This window comes from Cervus canadensis, chromosome 7, assembly GCF_019320065.1.
Source record: "Cervus canadensis isolate Bull #8, Minnesota chromosome 7, ASM1932006v1, whole genome shotgun sequence".
NCBI lineage: Eukaryota > Metazoa > Chordata > Mammalia > Artiodactyla > Cervidae > Cervus > Cervus canadensis.
The window spans coordinates 45,224,688-45,245,234 of NC_057392.1; the positions used below are offsets into that span (position 1 = coordinate 45,224,688).

General features: G+C 42.4%; 1 protein-coding gene across 15 annotated transcripts in view; it reads left to right on the top strand.

Annotated features, from left to right (window-relative positions):
* Window positions 1-20,547, top strand: part of KALRN (kalirin RhoGEF kinase) — a 671,401-nt gene that overhangs the window by 302,057 nt on the left and 348,797 nt on the right. For all 15 annotated transcript variants that reach the window (XM_043473179.1, XM_043473181.1, XM_043473183.1 and 12 more), the window contains exon 10: window positions 11,575-11,697. In XM_043473179.1, the coding sequence (XP_043329114.1) occupies window positions 11,575-11,697 (123 nt within the window). The remainder of the gene's footprint in view (window positions 1-11,574; window positions 11,698-20,547) is intronic.

Consider the following 20,547-nt stretch of genomic DNA (forward strand, 5'->3'; position numbering starts at 1 on the left):
AGAACAATGTGTTTTGCTTTTAAGTGGTCCAAAAGTGAGCTAGCGAGGGGCAGTGATGACAGAATTTTCTGGCTCAGTGACTTTCCACTCTGAATGAATACATTAATATTAAAATACATAGTTCTGTACTACAAATGAATCTCACCTGTTTCTCTCAGTTTTTATTGAGGCCTCACATGGAAAGCTGTAGCTTTTACTGTGTCAGCTCTTGCCTGCCAAACAATGTGTAAAAAGGATTTGAGGGTAATTTTTTAAAACTCCAGATAGTCGATCTTTTACTAGCTATAGTGACTAAAGCCCCTTAATCATACTAAACCAGTTTGGGCATTGTATAATCCAATTGACAGCTTTGCATAATAAAAGATGAGCACTTTAGGTTACAAATTGCATGCTTAGGAAAAAATGACTGGAATGATGATTGGTCTAGAAATGAACTCTTCTTATAAAAAGAAAGGATTAAAGCATCTGAGAAGGAAAATGCTCACCCAGGGCATACATAGTCCCAGGTAGATGGGGCAACACACACAGCAGGAATCATTCTCAAAAATCTGAAATGCCAACTGGTGGTAGTTTGTGGGTATGTCAGGGAGGAGATTCAAACATCAGAGGTATGATTGGATTCCAGCCCTGAGATTTTTTTTTTCCTGAGATTAAATGTGTCTATAAACGTTTTATTATTCATAGCTCATGATTCATCTTTATGAGCAATTGAATATCTAATCACTTCACTTATCTTATTTAATCTTCCAACACTATAAAGCAGGTGATAGTTTGGTCTTCATCTTACTGATAAGGAAATTGAGGCTTAAAAAGGTTAAGTAAACTTGTACAAGGTCACATAGCTAGTGGCAGAGGAAGGATTTAAACCCATGTCCACCAGATTTCTAAGTCCATGCTCTTAGCCTCTCTGCTAGGCCCTGGGCACTATGCTAGATGAGAATGCAGAGAGACACAGCCCCTGCCCTTGAGGAGTTTATAAGTTAGTGCTGGAATGTCATTGCTCAAAGGGCCCAGATAGATTACTTGGTCCTAAAGGATGAGAGTTGCCGAAGGTTGCATAACTGCTGACAGATGAGATTCATTCCCAAACTGCCTGTCCAGTAAGACCCAAACAGGCAATCACACTTGCACTCAAATGCTCTTTTCCACCCGCTCCATCATTATAAAATGGCCCGCTATGGTTATTTATCTCTAACACAAGCCTTAAAACAAGCCCTGCCCATTCTCACTTATTTTTCACAACCATAATTAAATTACCTCAGCATTGTTGGTGGTTTCTTTGTTGGTGGTTTTGAGTATCTTGAATAATTTCCATTTGCCCATGGTTGTATTTAGCAGTATTAAAACTCTCAATTAAATTTTGATGGTGATAATCCAGTCATTCAAATATGTTCAAGTAGACGACAGATGATTCTTTGGGCAGGGTGGGTGTCCAGAAAGTGAGCAGGTTTTGGCTTGGCTGAACTGGGGGAGGTAGAGAGGGGAGAAACAGAGGCCTCCACCAGTCAGGGTTGGTTTCTGATTGGAGTGGGGATGAGGAAGCTTTCTCATCTGACTCTTTTTTTGGTGTCACTGATCTTAGAGGGGGCACTCTATCCCTCTCCCTGTGGGAGGAGGCTGGTACCAAACGGTTTGTTCCAGTCTTCTCCATGTACTCTCCAGCTAGAATTAGCAGGGCTGGGGAGTGGGCCTTGGAGGCCTGCCTCTGATCTACTCAGACCCTCCTGCCTGGAATTTCATGGACCCTTAGTACCTCTCACACTCTACACCTCACACTCCTTCTTCTCTGCCCTGCTTCCACCTTCTGTTCCCTTCTCTGTCATGGTCTTCTCCCTTGGTGCTTACTTTGATTTTCTGGTTGCAGACTCCGTTCTGACTAAACAGTGGTCATTCTGTGATGAGCACCTTCCTAGGAAGGATTTGGGTCCCTCCCTCTGACAGGCTTGGGAAGCTGGTGGGTCCTGAGAGGCAATGAGAAGTGCCCCCCCCCACAAAGTTACTGAGCCTCAGGGCTTTCTTGAACCACAGTAATTTTAAACACCTTTAATGTTCTCAGTTCCTCTTTTGGTGTTATGTTAACAAGTGACTAGACAACTCAACATTCAAAAAAACTAAGATCATGACATCTAGTTCCATCACTTCATGGCAAATATGTGGGGAAAAAGTGGCAACAGTGGCAGATTTTATTTTCTTGGGCTCCAAAATCACTGTGGATGGGCAGTAACTGCAGCCATGAAATTAAGATGCTTGCTCCTTGGAAGAAAAGTTATGACAAACCTAGACAGCTTATTAAAAAAACAGAGACATCCCTTTACCGACAAAGGTCCATATAGTCAATGCTATGGTTTTACCAGTAGTCATGTATGGGTGTGAGAGTTGGACCATAAAGAAGGCTGTGTGTGTGTGTGTTAGTCACTCAGTCATGTCCATGGAATCTGTGACTCCATGGACTGCAGCCCACCAGGCTTCTCTGTCCATGGAATTCTCCAGGCAAGAATAGTGGAGTGGGTTGCCATTTCCTTCTCCAGTGCGAATTTTAGTAGTAGTAGTTTAGTCACTAAGTCATGTCTGACTCTTGCAACCCCACAGACAGTAGCCTGCCAGGTTCCTCTGTCCATGGGATTCTCCAGGCAAGAATACTGGAGTGGGTTGCCATTTTCTTCTCCAAAAGAAGGCTGAGCGCTGAAGAATTGATGCTTTCGAATTGTGGTACTGGAGAAGACTCTTCAGAGTCCCTTGGACAGCAAGGAGATCAAATCTGACAATCCTAAAGGAAATTAATCCTAACTATTCATTGGAAGGACTGATGCTGAAGCTGAAGCTCCAGTATTTTGGTCTTCTGATGTGCACAGATGACTCACTGGAAAAGCCCCTGATGCCAGGAAAGACTGAGAGCAGGAGAAGGGGGTGGCAGTATGAGATGGTTGGATGGCGTCATCGACTCAACATGAATTTGAGCAAATTCTGGGAAATAGCAAAGGAAGGGAAGCCTGGCATGCTGCAGTCCATGGGGTTGCGAAGTGTCAGACAGGACTTAGTGACTGAACAACAAGACAGTCACCATCCAAGGACATTTCTGATAAACACGTACTCAGCATGTCCTTGACCTCAACGTGCTATGTCTGGAGCTTTGAATACCAGGCTAAAGGATAAAAGATTCATACTTTATAACTAGTGGAGAGCTAGAAAAGATTCTGACCAGAGAAAACAGGTTATCAGAGTGAAGGGCTGAGGTAATTTTGTGCCAGCAGAGGCCTGAGTTGGACTGGGAAGATTGTGGGATCACAGTCATTGACTGAAGTGATGGGAACAAGGGTAGATATGAGAGTATTTATGAAAAAGCATCACTGAAAATTGCTGTCCATTTTGTTATAGAAAGCAAAGCAAGTGTCAGGTATGAATATGGAACTGTGTTTTTCCAAGTCTGGTTCTTGGACCAGTTAAAGAACCCAACTCAGGTCCACTTGTCCAACATAGAGCAAAGCCAATGTACTGACATCGAGTCCTAGTGAAGGAAAGTACAGTATTTATTGCAGGGTGACTAGCAAGGAAAACAGGAAGCTGGTGCTCATAAGACTGGAACTCCTTAATAGTTTTCAGGGAAGGGTTTTTAAAGGCAACATTAGGGGTACACACACAGGGTATGTGATCAGTTCATGGACATTCTTCTGATTGGTTGGTGGTGAGGTAACAGGGTGATGTTTTGAGAATCTTAATTATCAACCTTCTATTTCCATCTAGTCTGGGGTCTACTGCTTGTGGTCAGCATGTAATCACCATCCTCCACTGGATGCGGGGCGTGGTAGTCTTAGTTTCTGTAGAACAACTCAAAGATATGCACCAGATTGTTATCCGTATCCCTTCAGGAGGAACTAGGAGTCCTGTGGCTCTGTTGTTCTAATCATTAACTACGTGAGCCTCCTCTTTGAAACTTGAGGAAGGCCAAACAAGAACAGGGGACTTGGAGAGGCTTTTGTACCTGGAAGGGCCTCAAAAATCCTACTCAGTTTCAGTTCCCCCTTTTCTTTGATGCTCCTCAATCCTGAGAGGAACAGGGGTGAGATAATAAAAGGAGTACAGTTTTGGATAGAGAAGTTAAAACCTCAGTTTAGGGGGTGACTTGCCAGGTTTCAGATCTCTGGCATTAAGATCATCTGGGCAGAGTTGGGGCTTGTTAAAAACAGATTATCTGGTCCTGTTCCACACTGTTTAGTTCAGAATCTGTGGATAACGTGGTGCCTATGTGTTAGAAAGAACCCCAGGTGATGCTGAAGCATTCTAAAGTTTGAGAGCCTCTGACTTGAGAGATTCAGTCCTTAGTGATGAAAAGTGTGGTGATGCCATAAACAGGAATCAAAGGCACTATAATGACGAGATGCTCTCAGGGAGATGCCAAGGACAAAGATGAGTTCCAGTTACCCCAGACTGCTGGGCTGGCCAGAGTGGAGTGGCCCAAGGGAGGAAGACTGCTGGTCTCCTAGATGGCTTCCACCTGGCATCACATGTGTCAGGAGACAGGACCGTAGTTCTCAGGGGAAGATAATATGTTCACCTGCTAATAAGTTTCAGCTGAGCCCTCTTGGAAAAGTGATGGCTTTCTCTGCCATAGCAGGACATTTATTTTGATCATACTTGTTCCAATAATGAGACAGAAAATTAATTTTGATCATACTTGTTCCAACAATGAGACAGAAAATAATTCTGAAAATTATCAGAATTGCTGATAATTGATAATTGCTGATAATTGGGCATTTCAAGTGTTGCCCACATGCTCTCCAGGCACAGCCAATGGGGAGCAGGGTGGTGCTGGCAAAGGATGAGCCATTCCCCTTTAGAACTAATGTGCAGTGTGCTGTGTAAGGAAGCAGAAATAATGATTTGATGGACTGTCCTAGGTACGCTTACACATCATATGTACTCGAGCCTTTAACAGAACAAAATGTATTGTTGACACCTGATGACGTGTCAGCTCTCCTTCCTGAGCTCAGAATAATGGCTTCTACAGAGTTGAGGGGCGGGGCTAGGAGGTAGGAGCTGAGTGGGGGCAGTTCTTCACTTTATGTAAAATATCTTGCCTATTTTATCAGGGATCAGATTATGACACAAGATTAATAACATATTTCAAATAAGATGATTGATCAGAGAGAGCCAGGGAGGGAATCAGAGAGTTGGAATTCTGGTTTGACAACTGTTTGCTAAATATCTTCATTTCCTTTCATGGTTTTGCTCTTTATCACATAGAAAGTTCTCACATCAGATTGGTTGAGTTAATTCACTCATTTATTCAGCTGATGTTCTTTGAGGACTTAGCAGTAAACCAAACAAAGCCCCTGACCATGTGGGGCTTATATTTAGAAAGTAGAGAAAAACACTACTGCAAACAAACAAATATGTCGTAGTGCTATGTGATAGCCAGTGAGCTGAATGAATAAAGCCATGGAATGTGTTTAAGAAAAGGTTGCAAGTGTGTGAGATGGAACCTACACAGTCCTTGGGGCCAGAATGAGCTAGGTGCATTCATAAAAACAGGAGAATGGTCAGAATACCATGGTGAATCAAGGGAGAAGGGACAAGAACCTAGGTTCCTCTGTAATTTATGATGCCCTTAATTTATGATGGTGCACATTTTCATGGTGCTTTACTCACCTAAACCACTCACATGTAAACAGAGCTTAGACACCAACTTAAAACTTTGTTCAAAGGTAGTTGCCTTAAAATGCAGGGTCCTGGTGGGAGGGGTGATCGGGATGGGGAATACATGTAACTCCATGGCTGATTCATGTCAATGTATGACAAAACCCACTGCAATGTTGTGAAGTAATTAGCCTCCAACTAATAAAAATAAATGAAAAAAAACAAAAATAAAATGCAGGGTCCTCCTGCATTTTAAGTTGGAGCTCTTCTCCAATGTTAAGTGAAAGTGAAGTCTCTCAGTTGTGTCCGACTCTTTGTGACCGCATGGACTGTAGCCTGCTAGGCTCCTCCATCCATGCAATTTTCCAGGCAAGGATACTGGAGTGAGTTGCTATCTCCTTCTCCAACATTAAGATTCTATCATATTAGAAGAATCAAAAAAAATCAGAGTCCCAGGACAGAAAGCAGCTATGCCTTTGATTTTCTCCCATTAACTTGGTTGCATTCATGCCCACTGTCCAGAAAATATCAATACTTCTCTTCAAAAGGACTTTTCTCTTCTCCTTAGCAGCTAGAAATAACTGTCTCCTCCCCTGAAAAACAGAGTCTTGATTGTATACTGGTTGGAATAAACACAATTAAATGAGGAAGAAAGGGGGTGATTAGGGAATTATACATAATGGCTGTTAGATTGGCTCCCAAATCCAGTTCAGGATGTGAAATGTCTCTCTTGGAAAAGGCTGTTCTGGGAAAGGACTAATTCTGGTGAAAAAGTTGGGGAAAGTTGGGGCATGAGAAAGGAGGAAGACCTTTACAGGTGGTTTGCAAGATTACCTGCCTGCTGTTGTGGTGAGGAGTCCTGGGCTGACCAGGACTACTGTTCCCAGTGACAGGGCAAAGATTAGGCCTCCGGCTGAATGGGTTGGCACAGCTTTCCCCAAGACAGTAGGCAGCCATGCTTGCACTTGACAGTTCATGTCTATAAATATTCATTGAGTGTATCCTGTGTGTGCAAGGCTGATGGGGGCACTGGGGGCAGGCAAGTGATGAAAGGGTAGCATACAGTGGTGAAAACCTCGTACTTCTTCAGGAACTACCTGCAAAGTGAGACAGTGCAGAGGGAGGATACACACAAAGGGAGAACTTTGAATGCAGGCTGTGAGAGGTACTGAAATGGAGGTTCCTATCTAAGGAGTATGGAGCTAGAGACATTCAAAGTCATATGTTTGAGAGGATGAGTTTGAGTTGACTTCAGCATGTCTTAAGCAAACCCCTCTGCCAAGTGCCATGCTATGTCCAGGAATCACAGAGAGGTCAGAGTCTAGTGGAAGAGACCAGCCTATGGGCAATAATTGTAGTTTGAACAGAGCAGAGAAGAGTGATACCACCCCCAGCCTGAGTGGGCTGTTAAAGAGAAAAGACTTTCCAAAACTAGAGATTTTGAGATGGTGCTTAAAGGATAAATATGAAGGAGCCTGGGAAGTGGATGTAGGCAGAAAAAAAAGAAACATTTCATGTGAAGTGAAAAAATAGCAAGAACAAAACTCAGAAGGTAACAAGCAGTTTTGGGGATATTGAGAGGTGGGACAGGAATTCGTTGGAGGTGGGATTTGGAGGGGGTGGGGCCGATCACAGAGGACTTCACATGTCATGTTAATGCTTCCCTCATAGCTTAGTTGGTAAATCATCTGCCTGCAGTGCAGGAGACCTGGGTTCGATTTCTTGGTCAGGAAGATCCCCTAGAGAAGGAAATGGCAACCCACTCCAGTATTCTTGCCTGGAGAATCCCATGGACAGAGGAGCCTGGTGGGCTATAGTCCATGGGATAGCAAGAGTTGGACACAACTTAACGACTAAACCACCATTACCAAAAATTATACCCTAGTGAAATGCCTTCAGGAATGCAAGGGTTAATTTGATGTAAGCCTAAATTTATAATTCTTCAGATGGATTTCATATCCCTAATTTTTTTTATCATTAGGATCCAGCTATATTAACAATTTATAATTTATTTTTAAACCTTTGTGTATAAAATTACTCCTTTGAAGTTAAAGGCACATCTTGCCAGAATCAGATTGAGAACTATCATTGGGTGCTACTTCCCACTCAAGTTCAGACGCACACCTGTCATTTGTCAAAACCAGAATGTGAGTATGAAAATTGAAAGAAAACATGAAAAAAATCTGTCATCTGCTATCCCTTGTGACTCACTTGCTTCTGCACCAGTGACAAGTTCCTCTTCCACCCAGTTTTTCAAGCCTTTCTCCTGGAGGGATTAACCTTCCACCTGCTTCTTCATCACTCCCATGCCCAGTCACCAAATCCTAGCCATAAGTAAGTAAGTAAGTGAAGTCGCTCAGTTGTGTCCGACTCTTTGTGACCCCGTGAACTGTAAACCACCAGGCTCCTCCATCCATGGGATTCTCCAGGCAAGAATACTGGAGTGGGTTGCCATTTCCTTCTCCAGGGGATATTCCCAACCCAGGGATCAAACCCAGGTCTTCTACACTGTAGGCAGACGCTTTAACCTCTAAGCCACCAGGGAAGATGTTACTCAAACCTGTCTCCTCACAGACACTGCCATTGGCCTCATCTGAGCTATTATTGCCTCTTGTCAGGATTTCTGTAGAAACTTCCTGTTTTCCTACTGTGTTCCTGCCTTCGTCCAATTGACTCTCCACAAAGCAGTCAGAACAATAATTTTTAAATCAGATCTGATGGTGTCATTCTCCTCCTTTAGCCCTTCAGTGGCTCTTAGGCCAAACACTGGAATGGAGCTCAGCCCACCAAGGCTTAGCTCTATCTGGTGCCTGCCTTCTCTGGGCGCATTTCCTACTAAAGCCTACTTAAGCCATGCTGATCTTTTCAGTTGCTAACTTGGTTAAGTCCTACTATCTCTCAGGTCTCAGCTAAACCTCATTTCTTTAGAGTGAGCTTCCCTGACTGTTGGCACTTTTCACCCTTGCAATTAATGATGAATTGTGTGGTTTCATATCTAGTGCTCATTACCCACCTAGACTGAGTTCCTAGAGTCAGGGCCATCCTGCACCTTGGGCTGTCCTCTGGCCTAGCACTAGGCCACCATGAGACTAACAATATATATTTATCAGAGTATGTGAATAGCCATATCCCACACATGTTTCTCTGCATCCAGAAAACCCTTCCTTCAGACCAAAAATAAAAGGGAAACCTCCTATTGTTGGAAGCACTTAAAAACCAATTCAAAACCATCAATAGTATCATTACCTATCATCCTGTATCCTGAGAATTGACTATTTTAAATAGGATCTTGTAGATGAGAGAAATTAAATAAAAGGGCACAAATAAGGGGTACCTTGATGGGAGTATAAAAGCGAACCATTTGTGAACTAGTACATGCAAAACATTTCTCTCTAACCAATTTGCCTTAGAGTATTATTTAGAATATTTATTGAAAATGAAAGAGATTGAAATTTTAGAGATTGAAAATGAAAAGGAACAAAATAAAATTCATGAAAAAAGTGCCAGAGAAGTAGATCACACTTAACTACTCAGAACAAAATTTTTTTTTTAAGTTATGATCTGAAAATACATCATAAATTCCAAAACACTCATGAAAAGCTACAAGACAGCTCTTTTGTATGTAAAAATTATCTCCAAGCTTCAGTTCATTCTCAAAAGGGGATTAATGAAAGTTTAAATATGCATAAAAATTATAAAGTTACACCAGCCATGGTACACAATATATGGGAAAATTTGTGACTAGAAATGTTTATCTTTGGCTTTGCATGCTAATACCCATCATCCATTTTACTGTAAGAATGTGGGATCAAACTGTGGTAAGTCAAGCAAAAATGCACTCTTCTGATTTTTGTTGCTGAAATATCACCATAAGTAACTCAAAAGAAAAGTAGGCTCTTCTTTATTCTGAGAAAGGGATATTTAAAGTTCCTTTCAGTGTTTGCAAAAGGTAAAAATTCAGTTCACTTACTATTGCAATTTCTTTCTGCAGATGTGCTTCCAGAATATTAAAAAGTATTGTTAGATTTTTGTTAGTGTTTAAAATCTTCTTTTTTTTTTTTTTTCATCTAAAATCTTCTTTTGATTGAAGTAAAGTTGATTTACAATATTGTGTTGGAGTCAGGTGTACAACAAAGTGATTCAGTTTTATATATATATATATTTTCAGATTCATTTCCATTATTATTACAAGATATTGAATATAATTCCCTGTGTTATATATAATAAATTCTTTTTGCTAAAGTGTTTAAGCTCTTTACACTAAGTGTTTAGATAAAGTCATTTTCGAAAAGGCTTTTTTGCCCTTCATTTTCATGGATAATTACCTGACTTGGCTTTGTACCATGCACTTTTGTTAAACCTCATTTTTATATTTATATGTGCTTTTCTCTGATACCATCTTGGTATGACTTTATGATACTGCCACTGAAGACTTTGAAAGTTTCCATACTTCATACAATTGCAGACATTAATTTATCTCAAATGTCAGAGGATGTGAAACCAAAGGCTAGATTCTGTAGAACCAGAACTCCCATGCCTGCAATCCAGGCAATATTTGGTCTCTCTGCTCTCCACAGGACCATCTGTAAAAGAAACAGAATTAAAGTACCCTTTTAAACAGGCCTAGTTCATCTAAATCATTTTCCCAAAAGTCCTTCTAAAATCTGAGAAAGCTAGTACCTCATTAATCAAATGTTTAGTTAAAGTTTACTGTAGTAGGAGTAGAGTCAAATTAGTTGAATCTTGGCAGGATCTGCAACAGGTGTGTCTGTCCTGTAATTCTGATTTAATTGTGGCCATTTGATTTATTGAGTGCCAACTTCTCGGAGCACAGATGAACTGCTTCCCTTCTCCCTGGGAGACCCACATTTTTGTTAGGCTATGTGGACAAATGCAAAATGGACTCCAGGCTTTGATCCTACCTATATTTCAAGAGTTTTACTAAGGGGTATCCACTCCTCCTGTCAAGTGCCCCTCAGGACAACATATTTTCTCACCTTCTCAGCATTCCCTCACCCATCCCTCTACTGCTTCAGTCACCTCTTTTTCAGCTGCCCTCAACTCCGGGGAAAATGTCTTGAGGCCAATCACTAGACCTTAAGTCTGGAGAACATGGAGTCTCTACTGCCACCCAAGAGCATCAGCGATACTAAAGACCTTACTTCATTTGGTTGATTGGTTGATGCTGATTGGAGGAGAAAGATGAAAAGAAGCCAGAGACCACAATTGTCCTGGTGATTGGCTAACTTTAGTACAGTTCCAGTTGGGGATTGACTACTCTGGACTTTACCTCCAGAATTAGGGAAGCAGTCCCAGGAGAGCAATGAGACAGGGTACCCATGACTTGGTGCCACTTCCATGAGCATTTTTATGGTGGAGTGAGAGCCAAGGAACTGCCCTGACCTGACACTGCCTGTGTGTGTGTGCTCGGTGGTTCAGTGATGTCTAACTCTTCTGTGGCCCCATGGACTGTAGTCTGGCAGGCACCTCTGTCCGTGGAATTTTCTAGGCAAGAATACTAGAGTGGGTTACCATTTCCTACTCCAGGGGATCTTTCCGACCCAGGGATTACTGCCTAATTTGCTGCAAATGTGTCTGACTTTATGGTTGGAGTCAAAGTTGTGAGAGGGTTAAATTGTGTCTGGAAGTCTATGTACCTTGTTTAAAATAATGGGCTTATTAAGGCTGAGAAAACTGAACAAGTGATGAGAGGATATTCTGGAGATCAAAGAGAAAGAGCTGAACTAAGTTAAGGGTGGGATTGTTATATTGCCAGTGACAGTAATGAAATCCCTGTGTCTATCATGGATTGAACATTTCTACCTGGACTGCCACTTTCTAATTGGGATGGGGACTCTGATAGCCTAGCGGTCACACATGTTATCACATGTCTTTCCTTTTGCCAAGAAGTCATTGTTTCTGTCTTCCTTCTCTGACTAGGTGTTAGATTGGATTGAAAACCACGGCGAGGCCTTTCTCAGCAAGCACACAGGGGTCGGGAAGTCTCTGCATCGAGCTCGGGCCCTGCAGAAGAGGCACGATGACTTTGAAGAGGTGGCTCAGGTGAGATGCTGTGAATGGTTGTATGTGTTTGGATCCTGGAGAGGGAGACCAGGGCTGTGGCTTTGGTGTTTGGTAAGGCATTCTGGGCTGCCTTCCTGCCTGATGCAAGGAGATCCTTGTTTTGAATCACTAGATGAATGGTAAATAAATATTTGTCAGCTGTGGACAGTTGCAGTAGAAAGAGTAAGGCAGGGAAGAAGTAGCTGGGAACGGTATCAGTACAGGATGATAACACTAACCCCATGCTGTCCCTCCTTACTGAGGTAGAGGAGTTGGGTGTAAAATCCATTGCCAGTTTGCTCATGTAAAGTACAGGTCAGAGAGAAAAATAGAGTGGGGAGGCTTCCCCTACCACAGGCATTACTTTTCCCTGTCCAGCCAACAAGTAATCTCTTGATATAATCCATCTCTCCCTGCTTCTGCTTCCTGATTAGACTGTGTTTTTATGAGAGAACAGAGTGTTGTACCTTCCAAAAGGCTCCTGCTTTTAGGAGGAGTATTTCCTCTGGAAAGGCGAGAAGTGGGTGTGGGCCGCAAAGGAAACACACACGTGCAGTTGCAGTCACCACATCATTGCCCTGTAAATAGGCCTCTAGAGATGAGTGTTATATTCTGGAAATGAATCCTTGTTCATGTCTTCTCTGTCCCCATTCTGGGGAAGGGAGTGGGCAGTGGAGCTGCCTAGCATCCTAGAATTGGTCGTCCACATAGGAAGCCAGCCCTGATCACGATGAAGGCAGGTGGATGGACAGTCGGTAGCCAGCTGCCTCAGCTCTGCTTTGTCCTCTGCAGTGTGACCACCATGCTCAAGTGATGAGGAAGGAGGTGATCCAGGCAGGAAAGGGCTCTCTCTTTCTTGCTTCTGTTTTCAACTAGGTGAGGGCCCCTGGGGGGAGAGAAGTGGATTTGACCCAGAATTAGGTAATTCCTGAGTTAGAGATCAGTGTCAATCAGTGAAAGCATTAGAAACCGGTACTGGTTGTCATGGGCTGCTGATTATGGTTATGAGATAGTCACGAAGGGCATCACACATGGTATGAAGTCAGAGGCTGGGGGCCACTGTTCAGCAGCACTACAGAGGGTCATGATTAAGTGCAGAAACCTCTTTCAGCTTCATGATTTTATGATTCTTTTGACCCAAGGCTGATATGACAAGGGAATTCTGAGCTCCCATTTTCTACATTCTGTTTTAAAAACTGTCTTGAGTCAAAGCAGGAAAAGAGCTGTCTCATCTGTCACAGTGCCTGGAAATATGCCCTTCTGCAGGGAAGAGCAGAGAAATGGCAGATGAGTCCTCCTTCATCCTGCAGATGGCACTCTTTCAACAGCCTATGTAGAAGCCGAGCTGCGTGAGGAAGGGAGCCTCAGTCATGACAGCCTGACAGGCAGATGGTGAGGGGTCGAGGCCAGGGGACTCACCAACAGGTGTCTCTGCAGGCGTTTCTAGTCTAAGCTGCTGAGATTGTCCATGCTCAGATAGAAGAGCTAGGGACCAGGAGACCCCTTCAAGTTGCCCATAAACTTATCAAATGACTCAGGCCATAGAGTAAATCAGATTTTTAAAAAACACTTATTACATACATACACACACATACACACTTTATATATATGTGTGTATATATGTGTCTGTGTGTGTGTGTGTGTGTTGCATGTTAAATGTCACTGGTGGTATAAACAAGCATAGGAATGGAATTGCTGCCCATAAAAGCATAGCGGTCAGGGGACAGATGCATCCATATCTGCTCAGGAGGTAGAATGGGCAATGGTGCTGCCATTTTGTCCTGAGATACTTTCTATGACTCAGTAGGGGAGTATTCAAATGCTTGTGGTTTAGAAAGCAGCTGTGCCCACTCTGTTAATGGTCTGCTTTAAGACCTCATTATCTGAAATGCCAGACTCTCTGTAAGCTGGTTTAGTCAAAAATTAGCAAGCATTTACATTCCACTATATATTTTTTAAAATCTCAAAGCCACAAGTCACGTTTAAGCAGCTAAGCACTAGTGTAACATTTTTGAAAGAACAGACCATTCAAAGAAAGAGTTAAAGTAATATTAAAAACACAGTCACAATTAGGTACTTCATTCAGTAATCTCTGGTTAGTTATTTCTCTAGCTGATCCTTGCTTTTCCTCAACCTTGAATACATTTTTAAAAAACTTCATTCTGAGTCTTGGGGTCAAAAATAGGCATAAAATGGAAGAGAAACATTTTAGTGGACCTACTAATGACCTTGCCCCTAAACGATATTCAAAGTATAATCAGCTAACTTATCAGAGTAGTAGGGTTGAGTAGAATAGGATAATTCATAGAGATGGATAGCCTATATCCTCAAAATTGGACAATTGCACTCAGTTTCCATGTCCCATCAAGTCTCTGTGGAGGGCCCTGTAGAAAATGAAACAAATGCATAGTTTCTGTCTTGAGGAACTCACAATCTAATGAAAAACATGCAGCCAGAGTATTCTAACCCTCTAAGAAGTCCCACAGTAAGAGAGGGGACATAATCTTTACTCATTTAGGGTTTTCAAGGAGTGCATCTAGTGAAACCAAGATAAACCCTTAGTTCATTTGATGATCCAAAAAATATGCCTGCCTAGTGGTAGTGTAGTGACCTTTGGAGTAAGTTCCATCTTTCTTATCACGCCTGAGATGGTAACCAATTATAGCAGCTGCAAATGCAAGCAGAAGGAAGAGTGGGGAGAGATTAAGTAGATACTTTTTCACACTCCAGTTTCTTAGAGATGATGAAAGCTTCTTAGGCAGGGTGGAAAAAAATAGTGAGAAAGAAAGCCAGGAAAATGCTGATAAATTAATGTCATGAAGTGGGCAAGTGGAAGAATGTGAAACAGCAGAGAAATGAAGGACAGTCTTACCCTTTGGAGCTTGCCTGGCACTCTTCCCATTGGGGTGGACTCAGTACATTCCTCTTTCTCCTTCTCTCACTAGGGAGAAGTTACTGGCATGAGCTGATGGGAGGGGTCTTGTGACCACTGTCAGGAAGAAGAAAGATGTTTTATATAGTGGATAATTCCCAAACAAGGGTTTTTAAGGTCATGTTGTATAGACTTGATGTGGAAAATTGAGAGGAGGTCAGAGCCAATATCCAAGATATTATATAGAGCCTGCCAAGAACTTCTTATCAAGACTATGAATTGCCTACTGCCCCCGCCACCACTTTTGCTGCTTCCTGTGTGAAACAGCAAACTCAGAAGAATTGGGAGTCCATTCTTAATGGCTAAAGTTCTGGGTGGTACACTGAAAGATTCAGAAGCACAAGTGGTGTTTCTATCTCTTGTTCCGTATGATGGTAGTGACTATGAGAAAGAAGGGAGGCTGAGAAACAAATGATTTCCTGTGTAAATGATGTTTTAAAAAGTCTTCTGGACAATATCCTGCAAAGCCAGGATGATGGACTTCTGGCAAGGGGCAGAGTGCATCTTGTAAAGATTGAGAAAGATGTGCTTTGGCAGGAAACCTTGTTGATCTGTCTAGAAGGATTTAAGTGAATTTTGAAATGGAAGGAGAAAATTACCCCAGTAAGGCCAAAACCAGATATGTGAGGCCCACAGGTGACACAGAAAGAAGCATTTTCTGAAGGAAATGCCCTTAGGTCAACTTAAGTTAGAAAAAATACCAAAAATACAGATTGTAAACAATATTAGTAGTCTATCTTATCCATATATCAACAAAAGAAATGTGTAATAAGTAAGGTACTTAGACTTTAACACAAGATAAACGTAAATATTCCTGAGACTTCAGGGTATTAAGCATAAGTAAAAAATGGCAATTGTATAAAGTTTTCTGTTTAGACTCTTTTCATAGGAGGGCTAAGGACATAGCCTTAGCCCTGAGGGTAGTAAACAATATGAAGAAATAATAGAGATTAAAGGAGAGCAAAGAGAAAGCCATGCTTGTGACTCGACAGGACCATAGTCTCCTCCGTTAGATGGAGGATATGGGAATGTCTGATATGATTTCAGTTCTGGCTCAGGGAAAACTATAGTGGTTATGAGAGCCCTCAAATTTCCTGGCATCTCCTGTAGATTGTGACACTGTAAATAAAACATTAATAAGTTGATGAAAGCAAAGCATTCTATTAATACAATGTAGAGAGAGGATCATTTTAGAAAAGCTTGAAAGACTCTCAAGAACCTTGACATTTAGATGAAAGAGTTTAGACATTTCTCTTAAAGGGGAATAATAAAGACATTTGTGTGATGATGCAAATTAAAATATAATCTCTAAACCAGAGAAATAAGAATTTCTTTATGCACTATTTAGATCACATAAGAATATTGTGCCTAATTATAGAAAATATATTTTCAAAAGGATATTGACAAACTGTGCTGTGATTGTCGGAAGCCTGCCAAGATAGCGACATTGAAATAACTGGATATGTTCAATTATATGTTCAATTATGTTCAATTATTTTGAGTAAGTATTTTTTTATGGAAGGTTGGGGTGGGTGGAGTTTTGATAGTTGAAATCTTCCTGTAGAAGAGATAGGGTGAAAGGTATTGTGAAACTAACTTTAGCTTAACTCACATATCATTTCCAACCCACAATTGCTCTTTTATACACTATTCAAAACCAGAATGAAATGTCTTGTGATGCAGTGTGCTTCTTATCATGGGAGGCTTTACATTAGAGGCAACTCTTTTCTCCTTAAACATCCTCAAGTTTTTCCCATCTTAAACAAACAAACAAATGAATAAAAAGAAACCCTACTTCCCATTTCTCCTTCCCTTGAAAGCCCAAGTTCTTAAGAGAACAGTTTATAGTTGCATGGGCACTTACTTCCTTACCTCCTAGATGCCCTTTGACCTCTGCCACTGGGCTTCTGTTCTCTCTAACCAACAGAGGTTAATCTTACCAAAGTCTCCACCTGAACATTTCTTTTTGTTTGTTAAATCCAAAGGATACTTTTCAGATATTAATTGGTCTTCCTGAAGCATTTGACCCTGTCAGCCACTTTTTAAATTCCCTTGTCGTCAGCCTTCCATGACATCTGGATCTCTTGGTTTCCACATGACTTTCTTACTGGTCCTTCTTAGGCTCTTCTCCTTTTCCCCAGGATTTGTTCCCCAGACCTCTCTCTCGCTTTACACTGCCTGCGTGATTTTATACTCTTTCCCACTCTCAGTTGGCCCTGTGCTCTGATGGCTTCCAGATCCACGTCTCATTCCTGATCTCACCCTGTGCTTCCTGTTTGAAAACCCACTGGCCTTCTGGACATTTTTACTTCAATTTTTCAGAGGGTTCTCCAACCTAATGTGTCCAGAATTTATTTGATCATTTCCTACTCCTTCCAGGTGCACTTTTACCCCTGTGTTCTCTGTGCCAGTGAACAGCACCAACCATCCAGCTGCTTGAGCTGGAAATGTGGGAGTCGTTCTTGACTCTCACTCCTCCTGAATCCTTCACAAAATCCTACTGACTATATCTTTAACATCCCTTTTCTTCCATCTTCTTTACCACTGCCCTAGATCAGAGTCTCATTATCTCTTGATTGGATTACTGTAGTATTCTCCTGTTTTCCCTGACTCTAATCATGGTTTCCTTAAATCCATGCACAAATTGCTACCAGAGTGGTTTTCCTAAAATGCACATCTCAATATGCTACTCCATTTGTTATGGTACTCATAGGAGTCTTCCCATTGGGATTAAGTTCAAACTTTTTTTTTTTTTTAAAGACCGCTTGGCTCTTATTTTTCTGTCTATGCAGAATTTCTCTAGTTGTGGCAAGTAGGGGCTACTCTCTAGTTGCAGTGCATGAGCTTTTCATTGCAATGGCTTCTCTTGTTGCAGAGTATGGGCTCTAGAGCTCAGATTCAGTAGTTGTGGCACACAGACTTAGTTGCCCCTCAGCATGTGGGGTCTTCCCAGACCAGGGATCAAACCCATGTCCCCTGCATTCAGAGGGAGATTCTTACCATCTAGACTCCCAGAAAGTCCCTCAAGCTCTTGATACTATAGACCTTTTAGAACCTGACTGCTGACTTCTCTGGTTTTACCTTTTATCCCTTCTGTGCTCCCTCTGCCCCACTCTATTTGCTGTCTCAGGGTTTTAACTGAACAGGTCATTCTCCTAAGTCTCAATGCAGTCTCCTTTTTAATCCTTCCTGGTTCTTTAACTACTCTGACCAACTTCTGTTCATCTTTGAATACTCATCAGGTCTTACCTCTTCTTTCTCCCTTTTGAGGAGATCCTAATACCAACAGTACTAAAGATAATAACATTGACAGAAGAGCCTGGTGGGTTACAGTCCATGGGGTCGCAAAGAGTTGGACACAACTGAGTGACTAACAACACCACCAATGATAGTAACGGTAACACTGAGTCCTTTATGTGCCAGACCCGGTTCATTTCGTTCTCATAACATCCCATGAGTTAGGTGTTGACATTCCCATTTACAGACAAGGAATCTAAGGCAAAGAAGTAAAATAATAGCTCGAGTTGACAGAGCTAGTAAGTGGTGGAACTGGGATTCAAATCCCAGTAGTCTGACTCCAGAGCCCTGGCTCTCAACCCTTTTGCTGCAAAGTCTCTTGATTCACAAAAGCTTTGGATGTCTCTGGGATCAGACCTGGCAGGGTACTCAGTTCCACCCCAGAACCAGTTCCCAGTCCTTTCTGTGTATGGATCTTGGTGACCCCTCAGACAGCCACATGTTACCCTGTGGCCACAGGACTGCTGAGTGACATTCTTTCCCTCCTTGTGTCTAAGAATTCCCTTGGATTCCAGGGTTACCCACATGACCCTCTATGACATCTTCTTATCTAAAAGTTTTGTGTGACCCCAGGGCTGTGGAATCCTATGGCTGCGTCTCACTTTTCTCTGCCTATCCTCTGCCTCATCTGAAACACATGTACCCATGGTTGGTGATAGCTCACTATGTTCTCTGCTGGAGCTTGGCCTATTTAACAATTAACTTGACCAGTATCTAGCCTGAGTCTTCATTTCCATTTCCAAGCAAAAAGTGGACTACACTTGACCCAGCCCAGGATATTATTTTGTCTCTTTCTTTTTACCTTATGCTACAGTCAGGCTATCATTAACAAAACTGCCTTGTTTTCAGGCTGCATCCCCCTTGATAGCTCCACAAGCCTCTTTGAGACATCCCTCTCAGTTGTCATTTTTACAATATAGTAAAGAAAAGTGTTGCATTTGCAGTCAATCTGTTCTTTCCTTTTGTTGGCCTTGGATCCTGTGATAATCAATTTCCCTGAGACTCAGTGTCATCTCTAAAATGGAGATAGTGATACCTCCCCTGAAGACTGATGTGAGAGTCAGAAATAACACATGGAATGTGCCTGATAGAGAATTTGGTTCATTGGAGGTACCTGGTGAATGGTGGCCTCTGTAGCAGCAGTAGTGACCCTGGTAGTGGTGGTGACGGGATACTTCCAAGCCTCACTCCCCTCCAGGAAGGGTTATCATGTACCGTACTGTCACCTTGCAAGACTCCGCCTGGTGTGGTCTGTGTGTGCTCTGCTAAGTTGCTTCAGTTGTGTCCAACTCTGTGACCCTATGGACTGTAGCCTGCCAGGCTCCTCTGTCCATAGGCAAGAATACTGGAGTGTATTCCCATGCCTTCCTCCAGGGAATATTCCTGACCCGGGGATCAAACCTTGTCTCAGGCATCTCCTGCATTGGCAGGAAGGTTCTTTACCACTGGCACCACCTGGGAAGGCCTAGGTATTGCCTGGTCTGCCTAATTATGTTGGGAAAAGTAGGCTTGTCCTTTGAGATGGGCCCGGTGCCAACTGGAAAGATCAGCTACAGGAACTAAGCTTGGTCCTCAGGTTAAGCATATGGAAGAGGGGTCCATCCAATATGACCAGTCAGAACCATGGAATAGCAATAGAGTAATGGTGCATCCTGCCTTGGGGTGATAGGGGGTACCAAGCATTGGGCATCTGGGAGCAAGTGTATTCAGAGATCCGAGGAGGAGGATTGGTGGTTTGCATTGAGAAGACTCTTAACAGATAGCAAGCTCTCTTAACAGCTAGCAGACTTCAGTTACTGAGCTGCAAATCAGAGGCAGGTTTGCTAGGGCACCAGGTAAGGCAGGGATGGGGTAAAAACCATATTATCAAATGTAAACACGAGGGCAAGGCAGGGTTAGCTGCCAGTGAGACCCAATATGGAGGACTAGCCTGTTGGTAAGACATGTGATTCCATTTGATTTCTGTCATGGGACTGAATCTGAGCCTGCATGGGCCCTCAGCAAAAGGGAGAGAGTCTGGGTACCAAGTGAGAGCACTCTCCCTTCTACAGGGTTCTCTGCCTCAGTGGTCTTCCTTAGAGGGGCCCCAAGTGTGTGGGCACTACTTCCACAAGGTGACGACATATTTGCCATGCACAGTGAGACTAACACGCTGGTGGGAAGAATCAAGTTGCTGACCTCAGAGAGCACTGATGTGGTTTAGAAAGGAAACCAGGAAATCTGTTGCAGAGAAAAGCTTCCTCTTCTGCCCGGTATTGATTCTGAAAGCAAGCCATGTATTACCATGTCTTCCCACAATTGATTTCAAACCATATCGATGTCCTTTCTCTTCCACCTTTTTTCATTTCTGTGACACCAGGCCCACAGGGTAGGCCTCTGGAAGCCAGCATTGTTGTAGCTGAGAGAGAGGGAGACCGTGATGGATTTGCATATGGGGGGATGTATGCAAATTATAAATGAAAATATTTCTCCTGGATAAAAACATTTTGAGAAGTATTTTAAACCTGTGCTATAAGCACATAAAAATAAGTAATAATAATAACTGCCATTTACTGAATGCATACCTTTATAAGAAATATCTCATTTCATCCTTGAAACAATTCTGTCCAGTAGATTTCAAT